General features: G+C 35.9%; 2 protein-coding genes across 2 annotated transcripts; both read right to left on the bottom strand.

The window, feature by feature from the left end:
• Nucleotides 1-77: 77 nt before the first annotated feature.
• Nucleotides 78-1,513, bottom strand: LOC147279461 (uncharacterized). Its single transcript, XM_086251926.1, has 2 exons — nt 1,174-1,513; nt 78-1,001 (listed from the first exon to the last, which is right to left on the bottom strand). The coding sequence occupies exons 1-2, from the start codon at nt 1,408-1,410 to the stop codon at nt 534-536; spliced, it is 705 nt and encodes a 234-aa protein (XP_086108052.1). The 5' UTR covers nt 1,411-1,513; the 3' UTR covers nt 78-533.
• Nucleotides 1,514-7,873: 6,360 nt separating this feature from the next.
• LOC147279460 (Major facilitator superfamily protein) lies at nt 7,874-13,408 on the bottom strand. Its single transcript, XM_086250566.1, has 4 exons — nt 13,038-13,408; nt 11,396-11,715; nt 9,195-9,827; nt 7,874-8,575 (listed from the first exon to the last, which is right to left on the bottom strand). The coding sequence occupies exons 1-4, from the start codon at nt 13,180-13,182 to the stop codon at nt 8,120-8,122; spliced, it is 1,554 nt and encodes a 517-aa protein (XP_086106692.1). The 5' UTR covers nt 13,183-13,408; the 3' UTR covers nt 7,874-8,119.
• Between the last annotated feature and the right edge of the window lie 6,727 nt (nt 13,409-20,135).

Raw genomic sequence — 20,135 nt, 5'->3', positions numbered from 1 at the left:
GTTTTACTCTTGTTACGACAAGTGTGTTGAGAGTTTGAGGATAGATAGCAATCTCTAAAATAGATTAAGGGGGAAAAACATAATCAATAGTGGACCCAATAAGGCAAGAAATTCTTGTCTACAACCATTGTATACAACTCTGTCACAAAATTATGTGATTAGAATATGAGGGATTCGAGGTGAGAGAAGTTGTATCGTTGTAGGCAATATTTCTCCACAGAATTTAGAATCCAACTCCTGCAGACCTTAGTTACTGATACCCATGCTTTAGACAAATCTAGGAGGACAAGCTTGTATATATACATTATATGTAAAGGTTAGTCCTCTATGATCACCCTTAGCAGTCATTTGGATCTTATAGAGATGGATGAAGCTATAAAAGCCCAGCAAAGCCTCCAAGGAAGAGTACTACTCTTTTAGCTTTTTAAGACAGAATTAATTAACTGTTTACACATACTTTTGTATTAGTAGGATCTGTCTAGCTTCTTAAACTTAATCAGTACCAGCAGGGCTTTGATGATGTTACTAGCTAGCTAGCACATGAAGCTGCTCAGCCTTGATGACTTGGATAGGGTTGGGGAGCTCTGGTCAGATGGGTGCATATACTTGCAATTTGGGCATGCAGGGGAAGACCTGCACAGCATAACCAACATGTGACACCTCATGCATACAGTTGCTACCATTTCTTGCTGCTGCTGATGTTGATGATCATGATGATCATCAAATTCCAATGCCAACCTTGATGGGTTGTTACTCTTCCTTGGCCTGTGGGGCACTTCCATAAACAGATCATGATGACTCAACACACTGTGTGTATTGGGAGTGTGATCAGAATTAGGCTTGTCTGCAATGTTTTTCCTGAGGGACTCACATCTCAGGTTGAGCTCAAGGTCTAAGCTGATCATATTATTGCTAGCTGGACTTGGTGGCTCAGGACTCCTCCTTGGATCCCTACAAGTTTTCATATGTGTCCTTGTGTTGTAAAAGTGTATCTGCCCTGACTGCATATATGGTGCAAAAAATTCAACATTTCTGTCATAGAATTGTTGATCATACAGAGCTATTTCACAAAAGACACTTTGTGTGATGGTTAATTGCAAAATTCTAGTATGATATTGATTAGTATGATTGAATAAAGACCTAGGTATGAAAAGGCCGGGTATGTATATCTACCTGAATATCAAGGCATCGTTGCCACTCCAAAGGCAATGGAGTCTCAAGGTGTAGCTCAATATCAAAAAAGGCTGATTTTGCTGTGATGTCTGGTTTTGAACGTTTTTCAAACAGTTCTTCAGCATATGGAAATGGGTCATCCCACTTTCTCTTCTTGGATGAATTCTCAGAGTCATGAGCTGCTGGGATTGCCTTGTTCTGGTTTGGAGAAAGGGGATGAGCTTGAAAAGAAACCATAGCTAGCTAGCAAGCAAGCTTCAAGTACTCCGAGATTAAGTGGTAGTACTAGTCTCTCACAAAGACACACATACACACTGACAGGGAGAGAGGTATATAAATCAAATGGTGGGGAAAGTTTTGGTGGTTATATATATAGGCTGATGGGGTTTGGGCATAACTGCAAGGGAGAATCTAATAGGGGCAAACTTTGAAGGTACAACTAAAAGAACCTGGCCTACCCATGCATGACGTGCATTCCAAGTTGGCTCATTTCAATTAACTCCTATGCAGAGAAATCAGCTCCAAGCCAGCAGCTCTTATTAAAGCCTTAGATGTGAAACCCTAACAACCCCCTGATCCTGATGCCACCCAACACAACCAAGTACATAATCTTAGCACTCAATTTGGGCTCTATCACTCCCTCACTACATCTCGTACAACAAATGAATGATGTGTCACACGTGTCCTTATCTTATTTATAATAAACAACGTTGAGAAAGATTTGAATAAATGACTCATCCTAAAAGGCGAGCTAACTCTAGCCAAGCCAGGAGCCAATAGTGAAGAGCCAAAGGCACAACAAATGCCAAGTTATGGTACTTATTATTATGAGAGGCGGTGAGATGGGAAGCAGAGGAAGAGGAGGTTGTGTGTGAATGTGTGAGTGTGTGAGTGAAAGGGTCATTAAATGAGGGGAGTCTGTATACGGTTGAAGAAGGTCTTGAATGTCTATGGATCTTTAATATACACATAATAACTCCAACTTCCCACAATTGGGTTACTCAAAGATACAACAAAACTTTTAAAGCTCCCAACACCCCCTCTCACCCATCAATCAATAACCACATTCCATGAGGCCATGTATTAATCACTGCAACTAATTAACTTTGCTTTTAAAGCTCTCAACACCTTCGGCTATTAAATCAACCATGTCCTATAGTTTATTTATTTATTATTATTATTATTATATTTTTTTATGAAGCAACTCATGCAGGGTGTCCCTATTTATTCTAGGACCAACAAGTAATCAAATGCCTTTCTTTTTAATTATTATTATAAATTAAGTCTTCATTCGATTTATTAATTAATGAAAGTGATAAGAGTGATAAAATGTAGCTATCATGAGTGAACAAACATACTATGGAGTTGATCAAATTCTAAACATAGAATTTAAATTTTGAAGCATATTTCATAGTATAATTAAGATGTACAGTCTTCATGGACATCAATGGTTTTATACTTTATTATAAGGAATACCCACATTAAACACTTACACCAACTTAATTATACATTGCATGATTGTAATTAAGACTCATGCATCAAGACTCATTGATTTCACCGGTCCTTTATAGTGTGGTGGTACCTCTACCCTTATTAAAGAGGTGGTTTTGGGTTCAACTTCTAATGGAATAGGCAGTTGGTCGAGTCCCACTTTAAAACAACATACAAGTACCTAATATTAATGTCATCCCTTGTAAAATAGAAAAATGATAATATAAAAAAAGATACATTAATTGGGTTTCATGGCCATATCTAATTGCCCTTCTTTTCTTGCTCTTTCTCTTTTGCTTCTTGAACTTGATCCGTGAATGCAATGCATGCCAATTTGGCTCACTATTGAAGTGAAAACCATCGAAAGAAAATATTGTAAATTTTAGAGGGAAAGTTGCTTTGTTTGGGAAGAGATCTAGCATATGATATAGGGGGTTGGAGAGGTGTTGTGTTAGCCAAAATTCACCAACCATATATAAATTGGTGAGGGACCCTAAATAGACTAGACAGCTAATAACATAAATACCAGACCTGTTTATTGCTACTAGTCAAAAGAGTTTGGACACAAAAATTGGTTTTCCTAACAAAGGGATATTTTTGTAAGGTAGCCACCAAATTGAAAACGAGAAAAATAAAGAAAATTAACTAAGAGAGAAAGATATATAAATAAGCAAAGGAATAAAGAAAAAAAAAGGATCGAGGGGGTCCCAAGGGGTATTAAAGGCTTTGAGGGAGAGGGGGGGGTTCAAGTATATGTCCACACCTGCCTTCATTAACTCATCTTGAATTCACTTAAATGCAGAATTCAAGGATGACCAGTGAAACCACCCTCACTTTCTTCAACATCTTTCTTCGTCACTCTCACCAGCACCCCTTTCCTTCTGTTAAATGCTCCCAACCCACCTCTTCTTCCCTTCATTTATTTTCTAGCTAGTTTTTAGGCTCTCTCTCTCTCACACACACACACACACAATTTATTCATGAAGTTTTCAATCACTTCCCCATATATATACGAATGAACTGTCAGATCGAATCTACTCTCTTACATGTTCATAAATTCGTAAAATTGTTTATAAACAAAACATTGCACTTATTTCTAGCTAGTGTCATAGTATATGAAAATTCAACTTATAAAATTCAAGAAAGAGGGGAAAATAAGGCTTTGGACGGACAATTGGTTATGTTTGAACCAAATTTCATCAGCTCAAAGTCCTTGATATATTCCTTTCATGTGTTTGACTACAAAATTTAACAAAAAGCCATCTTACAAAGTAATCCACAACAGTACCCTAATCTAATATTTGCAAAATATCTATACAAAATGTTCTCATATCAAACAGCTTGGTAACATAACAATATATATCATGTTGTCATATTGCGAATATGGGCAATTGATCAATTAGGTCGAGTCTTAACTGGATGTGTGTTTCAGATTCACAGTCTACCAACATATATATAAATAATACTCTCAATTCCTAATATTGAAAGACTATCTGGCATAATAATATTAGATACACGCATGATGCATGGTTTGTTTGGTAGGATGGAAACATTATTGGAAGAATTTTCAGCCTATTTTTGGGTTTGGGAGAGGTTGATCAGTAGATTAAGGATGATGTTAACTCTGTTGCATGAGGTTGCAGCTAAGGCCTGTAGCTGGCTTCTGCTAGCATATGCATATGTATGTATCATAATGACACTGTGATGTAGGTGATGAGTGCGTGTGATTATATATCTTATTGAATATGTTGATGGCTTTGATATATATGAGATATTTAAGGAGTGGTGTGCTATCTAAAGCAGCCTCTCAAGATCACTTTCAATCGGTTTAGAGGTGGAATTAATTAAAGAATCAGTTAAGCGTTGAGTTGCATCCCCGTGGCCGTGGGCATCGTAAGCTTTTCGCTTTTCGCTTTTCGCTTTTCAGCTGAAAGCTTTATTACATGTGTGTGTGCATGCATTTAACAGCAGAGGAAATAAAAAAAAAAATAAAAAAATATTTTGGTACCTTGCTAGTTAATTTAATTAATTACGAAATTTATTAAGAAAAGTCCCACACAACCACGCAACCAAACACACACATACAAGTACAAAAAATTATAATTAGTGTTAAGTTGTTAACAATTAATTTTCTTGTAAACTTTACATTATTGATAAAAAAAACTAACATTTTTTTTTTATTTTTTATATTAAATTTTAAGTTTAGCGTTCCACAACTCATGTAATATCACGAATCATTGACATCATATTATTAACTAATAACTACAATCATAATTTTGAAGTTTTAAGATTGTTTTCTCTTTGGACTCATGCATACTAATTTATTATATTAGTGTATTAATATTTCACAAGTAATATAATAAAAAAATCATAACAAAAAGTCATTCACATGCATAACTCTTATTTTGATGCAATTGTCGGATATTACTAATCAACAATTTTATAGAGCGTTCGAAAGCTTGCAAAAAGAGCGTTCAAATTGTTCAAATAAGCGATGAAATATTCATACATTTAATATTTTTGAGAAGATTCATACAATTACTTAAAACATACCTAAGTTGTTCAATTTTTAAAAAACTGAACTATTTTATACATAGTTCTCTCACTTGGACTTAATGTATACAATGAATGTATCTAATACTTCAAAAATACAATTATCCTGGCACAACATTAATTAGGTACATTAGGATAAAATATCTTTGACAAATATATTATGGATTTGGTCTATTTGACTCACTTTTTCACTCAGTATCCCCAAACTAAAGACATTTGTAAAAACAAAACTGACTTCTTTTAATTACTCTCTCAATTTTCATAGTTGAGGTACGAGATACAAATTAAGACTCACACCCAACCCATGCTCCTCCACCTTCGGCCGGCGGGCCGGCCAGCAATGTCATGTCGATTGGCACCCTAGCCTACATCCTCCCTTCCTATTCTCCTCCAATTCAGAAAAAATTATTGGGTGTAACCGATACACTGATACATGGTGTAACTAATCTAACGTGTAAGGATTTTAGACAGTATATTTATATTATTATGGTATATTATTAATAACATCCACTCATATTATAACACGTTGAATTAGTTACACTACCTAGCGGTATATTGATTACACAAAATAATTTCTCCCAATTCAGGCCCCCTTTCTCTCTCTCTTTTTCTCTCTTCCCTCTTTCTTTCCCAACTACAAAAGAGGCTTGCGACCTTGCCAACCTCCATATTTTATCTTTAATGTGTCATAATGGCTTTTTTCTTAGAATAGTATACTTATTTAAAAAGAAAAAAATTCTTTTGCTGGACAATTTTATCCAATGAGATTGTGAACCCATGCCCTAAGCACAGTTTATATACACAGAAAATTAGAGTTTAGTCCTTATTACATTTATTCTTTAGACTAAAACCTTATGTATTTTTTTTTTTTAATAAAACCCTTGTTTTTTCTAAATAAAGTCTTTTGACCACTGCCTCATCAACCCTCATATGTCATCATTTTTTTATTAAATGATATATATATAGTATACGTACAAAAAGTATAGCTTCAAGCATTTACATGATATATATATGGGGGTAGATCCATGGTAGTATATTTTTGACATAAATTTTTAATGGGACCTAATCTATATAAGATTTCAACAATTCAAATCGTCTAGTTTTTAGGTCTCCATTAAATGATCATTCTTGTTAAAAATTAAGTAAATCAAAAACTATTTACCTACAATGATTAAATAATTAATAAAATAAACACTTAAAATGTTGACAATTTAATTTTTGTAGGTAAATAGTTTTCGATTTACCTAATTTTTTGCAATGATTATCCTTTAATGAAATCCTAAAAAATAAACGGTTCGGATTGTTTAAATCTTATATGGAGTAGATCTCATTGAAAACTTATGTTAAAATTTATGTAAAAAATAAAATGTTATGAATGTTTCTCCTATATCCTATATATATAGGACCAACTTTAATTAAATGCATTATCAACCGTAGGAATAGCAGTGCAATCGTTTATCTATATATCTTCGGATCGAAAAGTTACGAAGGTACATGTGTTACTAACTAATGTGTGTATATTATCAATATTCTATCAAGGGGCCCCACCGTTCTGAGCAGACTTTGATCAGCAACCTGAGAGTTGTTCAGTGGAGTCATATATCGTAATTGCCTGGTTGGTTGCTACTGCCATTGGAGAGGGTCTTCCATGTGAGAGGTGCCCCACTGGGGCATGCCCCATTGAAGATTTATGCCTGCCATTGTCATCTTAATTGTTACGCAAGGTTGTATATATAGAGGGTACTCCCACATGCATACCGGCCTTGTATATATATATATCTTCCTGTACTTAATTTTTATCCTACTTTCTTCTTGGGAAATTCTTATCAATGAGTGAGGCACTTTCAATCGCATTTTACTATTTTAGGACAGGCTTCAGTTTTTTTTTATCTGAAGAAATGAAGAGGCTTTTGTTAATGAGGTTTGTACTGGGCCGGTCCTCAGATTTGGGAGGCCAATATTTGAGAGGCCTATTTTTGAGGTTGAACTAATGGGCCAAATCTCCAATAAGAGGCCTTGGGTTTGGTCGCGCCCTAGCCAGTTGGCTAACCCGCCTAGCGTCATGGTCAGGCCTGTTTGTAGAAGATATGAGAGCTTGTGTCATAGTGGTTAAGAACATTTTGAAGAGAATAACTTTGATATAACGGATTTATACTATCTGCATCTAAAATGTAAACACTCATAATAGGCAAGGTTTTTTCTTACTTGAGGTTTTGAGTTTGAATCCCTTATGTAAGAATGAGACAGTCCTAATGTGACGACTTCTCACAGGAGTGGGGTGACCCTAACTTCTTGTCTTATTGGCACTACTTGTCATGCCATTATTGGCTAATCCGGGCCTAAAATACCCCTGCATCTTCAATCTTGATGCCTGACCTGGTTGGGCCGTTGATCATGGGCTTCAGTCAACAGACTACAACCCACATAGTTAAGTATCACTTTTGGAAACGGCCCATATCACATCCAGGAGTAGACTAATAATATAACTATCATAAATTCATAATTGTGATAATATGATCTATCATCTATGATCCAATGAAACTCCCCCAACTCATCTTGGTGCAAGATTTTAAAGGTAAATCGAAAAGGTCTTGAAAATAGAGTGCTACCACATGTATGGTACCATATGTTTTGTTTGAATTAAAAACTTATAAACTTTACTTAAAATAATTAAAGACAGATGTTAATATATAAATGGAGGTATATCAGTCTCTCCTGGTAAATCCCAAATATTATCCAATGAAAAAGATTAATTTGCTTTGATTTCGGAAAGTGGGTGCAAAAGCAATAATCTCACACAAATACATACTTTAATTGCACCTAACTAGAAAAACTACGTTACAGACTCAATCTCATAACCATACTAATATAATTGTACAACCAACCATTGGAGCCATAAACTTCAACCCACATTTTTATCAATGGCTTCTTCCTTGGGCTGATCACCTTCAACAAACCGACGCCAGTACCAGTGCTTCGCCCACACGGTGTGCACCGAGTCCAGAGGGATTCCCTTAGTCTCCGGCAGCAACAGCGCGACGAAAATGGTCATGGCAAAAATCCAACCGGCATAAAACAAGAAGGTTGCAAATTTGAAATGGCAGAGCATGGACAAGAATGTTTGGGACAGCACAAATGTGGTTGCGAAGTTGACGGCAAGGCCCATGCTCTGGCCCGTGGGTCGAATTTTCATGGGGAATATTTCACTTGGTATGAGCCAGCTTAGAGGACCCCATGACCAACCAAAACCAGCAGCGTACAAGCACATTAGCACCAGGACTAGTACGGCGTAGCCCTTGGAGATGTGCTCTGTGCCTGAAGTGCCTGTTGTGATTCCTAGAACAATAGCCACCCCAACCTACACAAAAAGCCAATTTCTATGTTATGCTTGTATTGGGTGCAATCACATTGCGTTTTTTGTGAAATGAGTCACAATGAAAGTTGTCATTTTTGTTTAATTTAGAAAACTAACCCTTTTTTGTCGTTGAGAAAGACATTACACCCTTTTCGCATAAGTTGAGATAAGAGTACTATAATGGTCATTCTCCATACAAAAATACTTAAGTTTCTAATTTGAGAAAATAGGCAAAATTTATACTCTTTAAAGATATTTAGCTCTATTTTTGAAATTTTAGAAACATCACCGTCGAGTGGTGTTCAAGTTTCCCTTCAATAGTGCTGTAATTGTACTCAAATAGTGACATTGTTCTAACAAGATTCGAGCTTCAATTCGAGCACTACGGGAAGGAGCCTTAGAAACCGAACAAAACTCGAGTACTAATCTAGAATTATGTTTTTAAAATTCTAACAAAACAGGGCTAAAAGGTCTTCATTGAAAAAAAGAAATTGTTAGTTTTCAAAACTTCTCATCAGTTTTCTATCTCCTAAAAAAATAAGCCATTTTTGCATCACATCACTCCACTATAAAACTGAAGATATATATACCATACTAGCTAGATGCCAACGTACGCGCGTACCTGACAGATGACCATTTGAATCCCACCCTCCATGAACAAAAACCTTCTCCCATACCGATCAACCATAGCCGTGGACACAAGAATCGAAGCAAGATTGACCAACCCAAGAATAATTGACGCAATCAGAGCCGAGTCGTTCCCGAACCCAACAGACTGAAACAGAACCGGCGCATAGAACGCAATGATGTTAATCCCAGTGAGCTGCTGGAAAAACGGAATCGCAATCATACCAATTACAAGCTGAGGCCTGTACTGCCGCTCGAAAATGGTCACCAACGGCTCCTGATCTATCGCCTTGGCCATCTCACTGCTCTTCATCAGAGCCGCCAGCTCGGCTTCGATGTCGGTGTCTTTGCCTCGGATTTTGAGGAGCGCCTCGCGAGCTTGGGCGAGCCTGTTGCGCTGGACCAGGCTCGTGGGCGAGTCGGAGATGAACACCGCGCCGACGGTCATTATGACGGCGGGGACTATGGCGAGCCCGAGGGAGAGCCGCCAGCCGTAGCTGTGCTTCGCGGTGGCGTAGTTTATGCAGTTGGCGGCCACCACGCCGATTCCAATGAAGAATTGGAAGCCGGTGCTGAAGGCTCCGCGCCATTTCGGTGGTGCGATCTCGGAGAGGTAGATGGGAGCCGACTGTTTGGGGCATTATATATAATTGGAAGGGATATATGTTAGTCATTGAGAATCACGTACATATATCAAATTGTTTATCTCTGTCTTATGATAAGCTAATGCTAAAACACTCAAATTAATGTTTGACAATTATTATGCCAAAAAAACTGAAGTTATCTTATACCACCTAATCATCTATATATCAAGCTAATATTTCTTCGATATCCTTCGAACAGGACTTTGATATCATATTAGACAATTATTTTGCTTCAAATATTTAAGATATCAAAAAAGGTATATTGATTTTAACTACTAAATTTTAATAACTTTTTAATTTAGGTATCAAAATTAAATAACATTTTAGATTAGGTATTAGTTGAAAAGTCAAACAAATTAATAAAATAAAAAGTATTAGAATTTACAAATATTACATCACATGCCACTACAATAAAAAAAAATAAAAATAATATTACATCACAAATATTTACATTAATTTATACTATATTGTATTATAAAAAATAAAAAAATCAATCCAATCACAATTTAATTGTGACTGTCTTGGTAAATTGAAAAAGACAACTCACACCATTATACCATATATTATTTTGAGTAAAAGTATTGTTTTGACCTTTATTTATACTATATTGTAGTATAATTTTTCTAAAAAAATTCAATTAAGTCACAACTTAACTATGATTGTCTCACAACTTAGATGTGACTGTCGTTTAGTCACAACTAAATTTGAAGTTGTGAGTGTCGTACAGTCACAACTAAATGTGAAGTTGAGATTACATTAGCAAATTTTCAAAATAATATAAAAGTCTCAAGGGCAATTTTGTCAAAACCTTATAAATTTTAACTAACACTCTTTATATGTGGGCCAAAGGATAAAAATGTCAAATGGAAAAGGCTCAAATCAAAGGGGCTAACATATTTGTGACCTAATCTAAAAACTACATTTAAATTTGATAGTTCAATTGAAATATTATATGGTATTCATGCTATACCAAAAAATTATTGAGATTTAGTATTTAATCCTAATTTTCTATATCAAAAAATTCAACAATATATATATATATATATCAAAATAACAACATAAGAAAATATTAAGATATTTAATCAATTAATATTTTAATAAGCTATTATTGTATGTGACTGTAAAATCATATGACATATTAACTATGTTATCAATCCATTCAATTATATTACATGTACAATTATTAATATCTAAAAACTTAAACTTTATCCTTAATAATTGTCAACGTATTATAATTTTAGTGAATTTGGCTTTTATACCACCACTTACCAATCAGATTTTTCGCTTAACAGGATGAAGGCTTTGCATGTAAGTAGATGATATGCATAGTAATTAGTATGTGACTTAATAAGTGTCTTATTAAAATACATTCATATATACATGTATGCATATATGTGTGTACGTATTGGTGAGAATTAGTAAATAAACTCCCTTTGAGATTAGTGTTCGAAGTGGCCAAGTTCAATCCCCGTTTGGGCCTAAGTTTCTAAGACAAAAAACTCAAATGGGGTGCGAGCCCAAGAAGAGACAAAGCTAGAGATGGTAAACTTACTTGGTTGGTGAACCCAACCCCAAACCCGAGCAAGATCCGACCCAAGATGAGCATGGCAACATTGACGGCCCCACCATTGAGAGCAGAGCCAGCAAAGAAGGTGCAGCCACCCAAGATCATGACGTTCCTGCGGCCCACAGTCTTGGCGAGACGGCTAGCCACAAGGGACGCAGCCAGGCCCGCTATGTAGAGAGAGGATGTGAATGCTGTCAAAATCTGGCTGTCATACATGCAGTACATGTTTCTCTCTGCCTCTCCTTCCTTCCTCAGTACTGATGGGAAGAACTTTTTCAGAAATGGTGCCATTGTGGTCACACCTCCTGACAAAATTGTGGATTGTCATCATTAGTTTCATGCATTTCATGATTACCATACCATAAGTTTTCTGCAAAGTGAGCAACTTATGCATTTTAGTATGACAACTATGGTGTTGGACTGTTTTTTTTCCCCTTTACTTCACGATCAATTTCTCTATCTAGTCAACAATGATATACAACTTATAACTCTAGTGATTAAGAATATTTATCTTTATTGGAAAGTTTTAAGTTGGTATATATTCTTACTCTCCTATTATCGTTTTATCATTTAATTAAGGCATGTCAAATTGTATCTAGTTTATAAGAGAATAACTCCTTACGTGTAAAGAGCTAAACATTATTCATTTTCATAAAGTAACTTTTTTGTTTTATTACAAAGATCTTTTTTTTTTTTTTTTCATAAAGTAACTTTTTTCTTGTAAGGTACAGTATCTTTCATTAAGGATATCATATCAGTTAGCTAAATAGGGTGAATATTCCGAATTGATTATAAATCATTGTGACCGTAGACTGTTAACATATATAGTTGAAGACATATATAGGACAACCCACCTAACAGTCAATAGCATTCTAGTGTTGTTTTTATATAATCAATAGCACTGTAGCTTAGCTTGTCATTTTGTGAAATACATATCGATCTATTGCATGTCTTAATCTTTTTGACTATGATCGCATGCTGATAAATCAACCAAATCAAACCAACCCTATCTGTCTAATTGCCTAGGTGGCTATATAAGTTAATAGCCATATACCAACCATGAAAATTATGAAATACAACTGGATTGACATGCACTAACATACTGCACAAGCCAGTTGCATGAATATATGAATTATGACAGCCAGTTGTATATATGAATTATGACAGCCAGCTGCTAAGGCTCACCAAGCCCTTAATAGGAAAGATTTATCACCATTTCCTTAGTGTTATCTTCCTCTAACACTAATATTGTTTTTCAACGTATGTTCCGTATCGAGACAAAAAATATCTACACCTAAATTTTATTCATGATGAAAAAAATAAAAATATCATAGAGTAAATATACCGGTGATAACTAAGTTTTACTTGTAACGTACTATAATATCATTATTTATGGACTACATCTATTAAAGTTAATTCATTCATCAATTGGAAATTTGGAACCACCTCCTAGTCAATAGTCATGCTTCTTCTTCTTTTTTATCTTTTTAATTTTTAATTTTTGGATTTTGGTGTTTGGTAATAGTGAGAAAGAGAGAGTAAGCACTTTGGGACAATTCCAGCAAAAAATTTGAACGTTAAAATGAAAGAAAACAAGAAGTAATTAAAAGCAAGATCGAAAACGCACCTGAAATTCCGATGTCATATCCAAATATGAGGCCACAAGACGCAGCGACGATGCACGTGATCACCACTGACAGCGTTATCTTGCCGTTATAGCCGCTCACAGGCACCCCAGGCGGCCCGTCAACGGCGAAAACTCCTCCGGCCATTTCCTCCGCTTTCACCCTTCGATTTTCTCGGCAACCAAACAGCAGCTAGCTAGCACTCAATTACTCGAGTCCAGACGCAACAGCCTTTTCCTGAGTCCACGCTTTAACTGCACTTTGCAGAGTGTGTGACTGTGTGCGCTCGAGTTAAGCTCATGAACATTCAACAAGTACAAATTTATTCATGTATTTAAAGGACCAATTTGTCCATAATTATTAACATTGCCTGCCTCCCAAAAAAGAAAAGCTACCTACCAGGCTACCAGTAAACCAGTCCACTGGAGACCAGGTGTATATTTCATATTTCTTTTGGTTTTTTGTTTTTTTTAATAGAATTATTGGGTCTTTTTCTATGCTCACTGGTGCACGGCACACTTTTTGCTTTATAAACAAGCTTGTCATTTTAAATCCTCACTTTGTATAGTTACGTATCAAACAAGTCTTCGAGGCTTATAATGCGGTTGCATCTTTCTCTTAATTAGGTGAAAATTTTAGAGTGAACAACTCGATCCTATGTAATATGTAATGGAACTCTATTTTTGGATGGAATAATGAGGAAAACTTTGGACTCACCATGAATTTTGTATGTGACAATAAGGTGTGATTTTTCTGTCAAATATATACACGTGGAACTCATTATATAAAAGTAGATTTCATATTTATGTTGTGAGAATGAAGTTATATGTAATCTTGTTATAAACATAATAATTTCATCACCATGTAAAAGAACTTAGAGTAAATATTGTATACATGTAATTGTAAGTTCACAAATTACACGTGCATACAAGATAAATCTAAAATCTAAATTTTTTAAGTACATGAAATAACTTGAATGTTCAATTTTACTGCTCATTCACCCTTTATGAATTAATATGGGTTAGAGTAAACCGTAAAATTAAATACATGCAATTGTAAGTTTATAAACTACGCATATACTTACAAGATAAATTTGAGAATTCGAATATTTTAAGCTACTTCATGCATGTCCTATATATCAATTAATGATAATTCTATTACTTGTTGCGTGCTTTAATTAAATATAACGAATTATGTAGGCTGGAGAATGAGCACAAGGGGGAAAATGAATACATAAAATAAAATCGACTCTGCGTTTAATTACTTTTTAGAAGAAATATTAATTTACAGATTTTCTTCAATGGTTGTGTGCCATATTTGTAACTAGCTTTTATATTGAGATGATCTAAGCTAGCTAGGAAGTGAAAGGCCCCAAGCAATTGTTTAAGGTTTGAAACCAACGGTCTTACTTAAAACTAGGGGAGCGAGTAGTTGGTTGTTCATCAAACAAATAAAAAAAAAAACGTGCACCTTCCCTTCCTTTCCCTTCTAGATAGCTAGTGTTTTAGTGTTTTCCATGTGTGTGGGATTTGATGATTAGTGAGATGGCCGGCTTCCTGTTGAGAATTTAGAAATTAGACAAGATCCAATATCATAGGAGTAATTGAAGGCTTCTCTCTCTGCTGTAATATTTCTTTACTTAGGTTCATCAATTCCCTTGATTGTAGAAACTGACTTGTTGACCAAGCCTAGAGTACTCAATATAAAGTTGTATATACGTTAATTTGTAATAGATATAGAGAAATTTATATATTGAAGTTCTTCGTCACACCTTTTCCATTTTAACATGGTATCAGAGCATTTTGTAACTCTTCAAAATTCTTGGATCTTAGACATTCGAGCTACAGATCATATCACATCTCAATCAACCATTTTGCAAAATCCAACATCACCTACACGTTTTCTACCCATTCATTTACCCACTGGAGATAAGGCCAATATACATTCTGTTGGTTCAGTTTCTTTTCGTCCTAATTTTTCTTTAGAAAATGTTCTTTGTATTCCATCTTTCCATGTCAATTTAATATCAATCAGTAAACTAACACAATCTTTGAATTGTTGTGTTCTTTTCTTTCCTGATTTTTGCCTTTTACAAGATTTGACAACAAGGAAGATGATTGGGTTGGGTAAACGACGTGGCAACCTTTACTACCTCACACCTATGGTGTCAAAACCAGCCATACATCATGTCTCTACCTCCCACCATATATGGCATCAGCGTCTTGGTCACCCTTCATCTGCTCGTTCTAAATTTTTGTCTAAGTCTATTTCTATTCCGTTTGAGTCTCATCAGTCATGTGATGTTTGTCCATTGGCCAAACAAACACGCTTACCATTTGGTTTAAGTTCAATTTCTAGTTCTGAACCTTTTTCTTTAATACATTGCGATATTTGGGGACCACATAAAATTACTTCTCATACTGGTGCACGCTATTTCCTTACTATTGTTGATGATTTTACTCGATGCACTTGGTTATTTTTTATGCGATGTAAATCTAAAACTCAATCTTTATTGAAATCATTCTTTGCCTTTGTTCAAACTCAATTTGGTCGTACAATTAAAACTATTCGAGTTGACAATGGTAGCGAATTTTATTCTCTGTGACATTTTTTTAATGAGCAGGGAATTCTTTATCAACATTCATGCGTCTACACACCTCAACAAAATGGTGTTATGGAGCGCAAGCACTGACACATCTTAGAGATTTCTTGTGCCCTCCGTTTTCAATCCTCGCTACCAACCATTATCTTTCTGGGGTGAGTGTGTTCTTACTGCCGTTTATTTAATAAATAGCTTACCCACTCCTCTTTTGTCAGGAAAGTCACCTTATGAGCTACTATATAATTGTGCTCCCACTTATGATCACTTGCGTGTTTTTGGTTGTCTCTGTCATGCCACTAATGTTCATCCATCTCATAAGTTTGATGCTCGTGCTAGGCGTTGTGTATTTGTTAGGTATCCTTTTGGGCAAAAAGGCTATCGCCTTTATGAAATTTCCACACAGAAATTTTTATTAGTTGCGACGTCAAATTTTAGGAAAATGTCTTCCCTTTTGCTTCTGCTTCGCCTAATACATCAACCACTAGTCTGGTTTTTCCCTTGTCATCCATAGGCACCACCACTCTTCCTTCTCCATCAAAACTTGCAGTTGTGTCACCACCAATCCATTAAATTTCTTTTTTTTATTTTTGTTTTCTTCTAACTAGAGAGAGAGAGAACAAAATTTCGTGCTGACTAGCTTGTACAAAAGAGTGGCAGCAACAGAGGAAGGCGTACCAAGATGGACAATCAACGAAGATGGGAGGACTTAAACATGGACTGTTTGAGGAATATTTTTGGAAGAGTAGGGATGGAGTCACTACTTTTGGATGTCCCCTTTGTGTGCAAGTCGTGGTACACGACAACCCTCAATCCTTCATGCTGGCAGCGTCTCTTATAGAACCTGTCTCACCAGCGTCTCCTACATCCTCTCCTCATGTCATTCCCTCACCTACTCATCCACGAACACCACAATTGCGTCATTCTACTCGTGATCGTGAGCCACCGTTTTGGCACAAAGACTATCATGTCACTATATCTCACGTTGCCTCGCCTACCCATACTCCGTCGTCGGCCTCACTGTCTTCTCCCACTAAAGGTACTCGTTACCCACTTTTCAATTTTGTTTCATATGCTCGTCTATCACCTTCGCATTGTTCCTTTTTAGCACTTGTTTCAGGAATTGTGGAACCTGCTTCTTTTGTCGAGGCTGCGAATAATCCTAAGTGGCAACAAGCTATGGCTGCAGAAATTCATGCCTTGGAACAAAATCATACTTGGTACCTTATCCTTTTACCTTATAGGCACCAACTCATTAGTTGTAAATGGGTATATAAAATCAAATACAAGGCGGATGGCACCATTGAACGCTACAAGGCCCGCCTTGTAGCCAAAGGCTATACACAAGTTGAAGGAGTTGATTATCGTGAGACTTTTTCACCCACTGCCAAACTCACTACCTTTCGCTGCCTCTTAGCCATTGCCTCTTCTCGCAATTGGTCTCTTCATCAAATGGATGTTCAAAATGCTTTTTTACATGGCGATCTTGAAGAAGAAGTCTATATGCTTCCTCCACCTGGGTTCAGTCGACAGGGAGAGAATCTAGTATGTCGACTGAACAAGTCTCGATATGGACTTAAACAACCATCTCGAAACTGGTTTTCCAAATTTTTCACTGTTGTTCAAGCTGCTGCTTTTCAGCAGTCCAAATCAGATCATTCCTTATTTACTCGGAGAAACGGTCATTCTTTCACTGCTGTGTTAATTTATGTAGATGATGTTTTGATTACAGGGAATGATCCAAATGCCATTGAGGAACTTAAAGTGTTTCTTCACAATCGTTTCCGAATTAAGGATCTTGGTGCACTCAAATATTTTTTGGGTATTGAGGTAGCTCGCTCCAAGAAAGGCATATTTATCTCTCAAAGAAAGTATGCATTAGATATTCTCCATGATGCAGGTCTTTCAGGAGCACGCCCATCCAAATTTCCTATGAAGCAACATTTGAAACTCACTCCTACAGATGGAGATTTGTTAGACAATCCTTCTCGTTACAGAAGGTTGGTTGGGAGACTCATTTACCTCACAGTCACAAGGCCAGACCTTATGTACTCTATGCGAGTCCTTAGTCAATTTATGCAAAACCCAAGAAAGCCACATTTAGAAGCAGCATTACGTGTACTGCGTTTTATAAAAGGATCTCCAGGTCAGGGTCTATTCTTTCCTGCACATAATGACCTTACATTAAAAGCCTATTGCGATTCTGATTGGACAAGTTGTCCAACAACTAGAAGATCAACATCTAGTTACTGTATCTTTCTTGGTGATTCCTTAATTTCCTGGAAGTCTAAAAAGCAAACTAATGTTGCCTGCTCTTCAGCCGAAGCAGAATACCGAGCCATGGCAGCAACTTGTTGCGAACTCTCATGGTTGCGTTATATATTGCAGGATTTACAAATCAATCATGTCAAGCCAGCAACTTTATTTTGTGACAATCAAGCTACACTTCACATAGCAGCAAATCTTGTTTTCCATGAGAGCACAAAGCACATTGAGATCGATTGTCATGTGGTGCGGGAAAAATTACAGGCAGGTTTGATTTCCACTGCCTTCGTGCCTTCCTCTCTCCCAATTGCATATATTTTCACTAAGGCGTTAGGAAAGGACAATTTTGAATTCATGGCTTGCAAGTTGGGACTTCATGATATCCATTCTCCAACTTGAGGGGGAGTGTTGAGAATTCAGAAATTAGACAAAATCCAATATCATAGGAGAATTCAATTTGAATTCAATTGAAGGTTTCTTTCTCTGCTGTAATCTTTCCTTACTTAGGTTCATCAATTCCCTTGATTGTAGAAACTGACTTGTTGACCAAGCCTAGAGTAGTCTATATAAAGTTGTATATACGTTTGTAATAGATATAGAGAAATTTATATACTGAAGTTCTTCGTCACACCTTTTCCATTTTAACACTTCCACCACCATAATAAAAGGAAAATTACAGTTGGAACAATGGACGATGGGCAACAGTACGTCTTTCAAATTATTGGTTGTTTCCATAAATAATTGAGGGGGATATGGTCCATATGGATATATGATATGTTAAGTGGTAACCGGTTAGAGTATCACTCGAAAATTTTGTGTGTCCATGACATTATGTGACAAAATAATTAATCTATTTAAATTATAATACGTATATCATTTTAAAAATATTATTTCTAATTTTATAACACCATACGATAATAAGATTTAAACTTAATATAAAATTAACGGTTTGAATTGACCATTATTTGATACAGACTTGTATATAACACAACTTACTAGCATGAATACTGAATGAATCAGTTTAGTGTCAAACACAACTAACCCAATTTCGATACAATATTGTATAACTACTAGTAAAGGAAAAAATGATTATTTTTTTTCTCATTTCTTAATATGTACTGTACCTTTTTTAACCATCAATTAAGTACGTGTTTTTCTTTAATGCCAATTAAATTTAGAATATGTAATGACGTATTGAATATATTTAATCAAATCTTAAATTATTTGATAATATAAGTAAGATAATTATCAATAATTTTTTTGTTTTTTTCAATCTATCCACAAAATTTCATCAAACGGCTTAAAGTCACTACTCATGCGGTAGAATTAAAAAGCGGGTCCAAAGACACAAAATTATGGCACAGACAAGTAGACAACACTCAATCTCATAATCCTACTTTTTTTTTCCTCCTCTTTTTAATCTTTGGAGATTGGAGATTCAAACTTAAACTTCTCAAATATTGTGAAAAAAATACCACTAGACCCACAAAGTAGGTGGCCTACAACTATTGAAGCTAGTCATATGTAAGGACAGCATTTCTCAAAACTTGAACCCACACTTTCATCGCTTTTCCTTGAGGTCATGACCTTCAACAAATCGACGCCAGTACCAGTGGGACTCCCTTAGTCTTCCGGCAGGAACGTTGGGACAACAATGGTCATGACCAGAATCGAACCGGCATAGAACAAGAAGGTTGCAAATTTGAAGTGGCAGATCGAGCATGGCCAAGAAGGTTTGGGACAAAACAAATGTGGCTGCGAAGTTGGTGGCAAGCCCATGCTCTGGCTAGTGGGTCGAATTTTCGTTGGAAATATTTGACTTGGTATGAGGCAGGTTAGAGGAGCCCATGACCAAGCAAAACCAGCAGCGTACAAACACATTAGCACCAGGACTAGTGTGGCATTGCCCTTGGTTATGTGCTCAGTGCCTCTTGTGGTCGCTAGAACAAAAGCCACTCCAATCTACACAAAAATGCCAATTTTTATTTATGGTTTTATTGGGTTTCTGGTGAAATAACTTTAAATTAAAAAAATTTATTCAAACTAACTCTTTTCTTGAATTAAAAAATCAAACCAATTAGGTATTTCTCTTCCCCATTAGAAGAGGTCCCAAGCAATTCCTCCCCCTCCAAGATAAAAAAAAAAAAAAAAATTAAAATCTAATGTGATTATGTGAAGAAATTAAAGACATTATACATTTTTTTTGTTGGCATAAATTGAGGTAAGGCCATAATGG

This window comes from Dryas octopetala, chromosome 7 (assembly GCF_963921425.1).
Source record: "Dryas octopetala chromosome 7, drDryOcto1.1, whole genome shotgun sequence".
In the NCBI taxonomy this organism is placed as follows: Eukaryota; Viridiplantae; Streptophyta; class Magnoliopsida; order Rosales; family Rosaceae; genus Dryas; species Dryas octopetala.
Note: the sequence above shows the minus strand (reverse complement) of the source record. Positions and strands in the feature narration are given on the sequence as shown.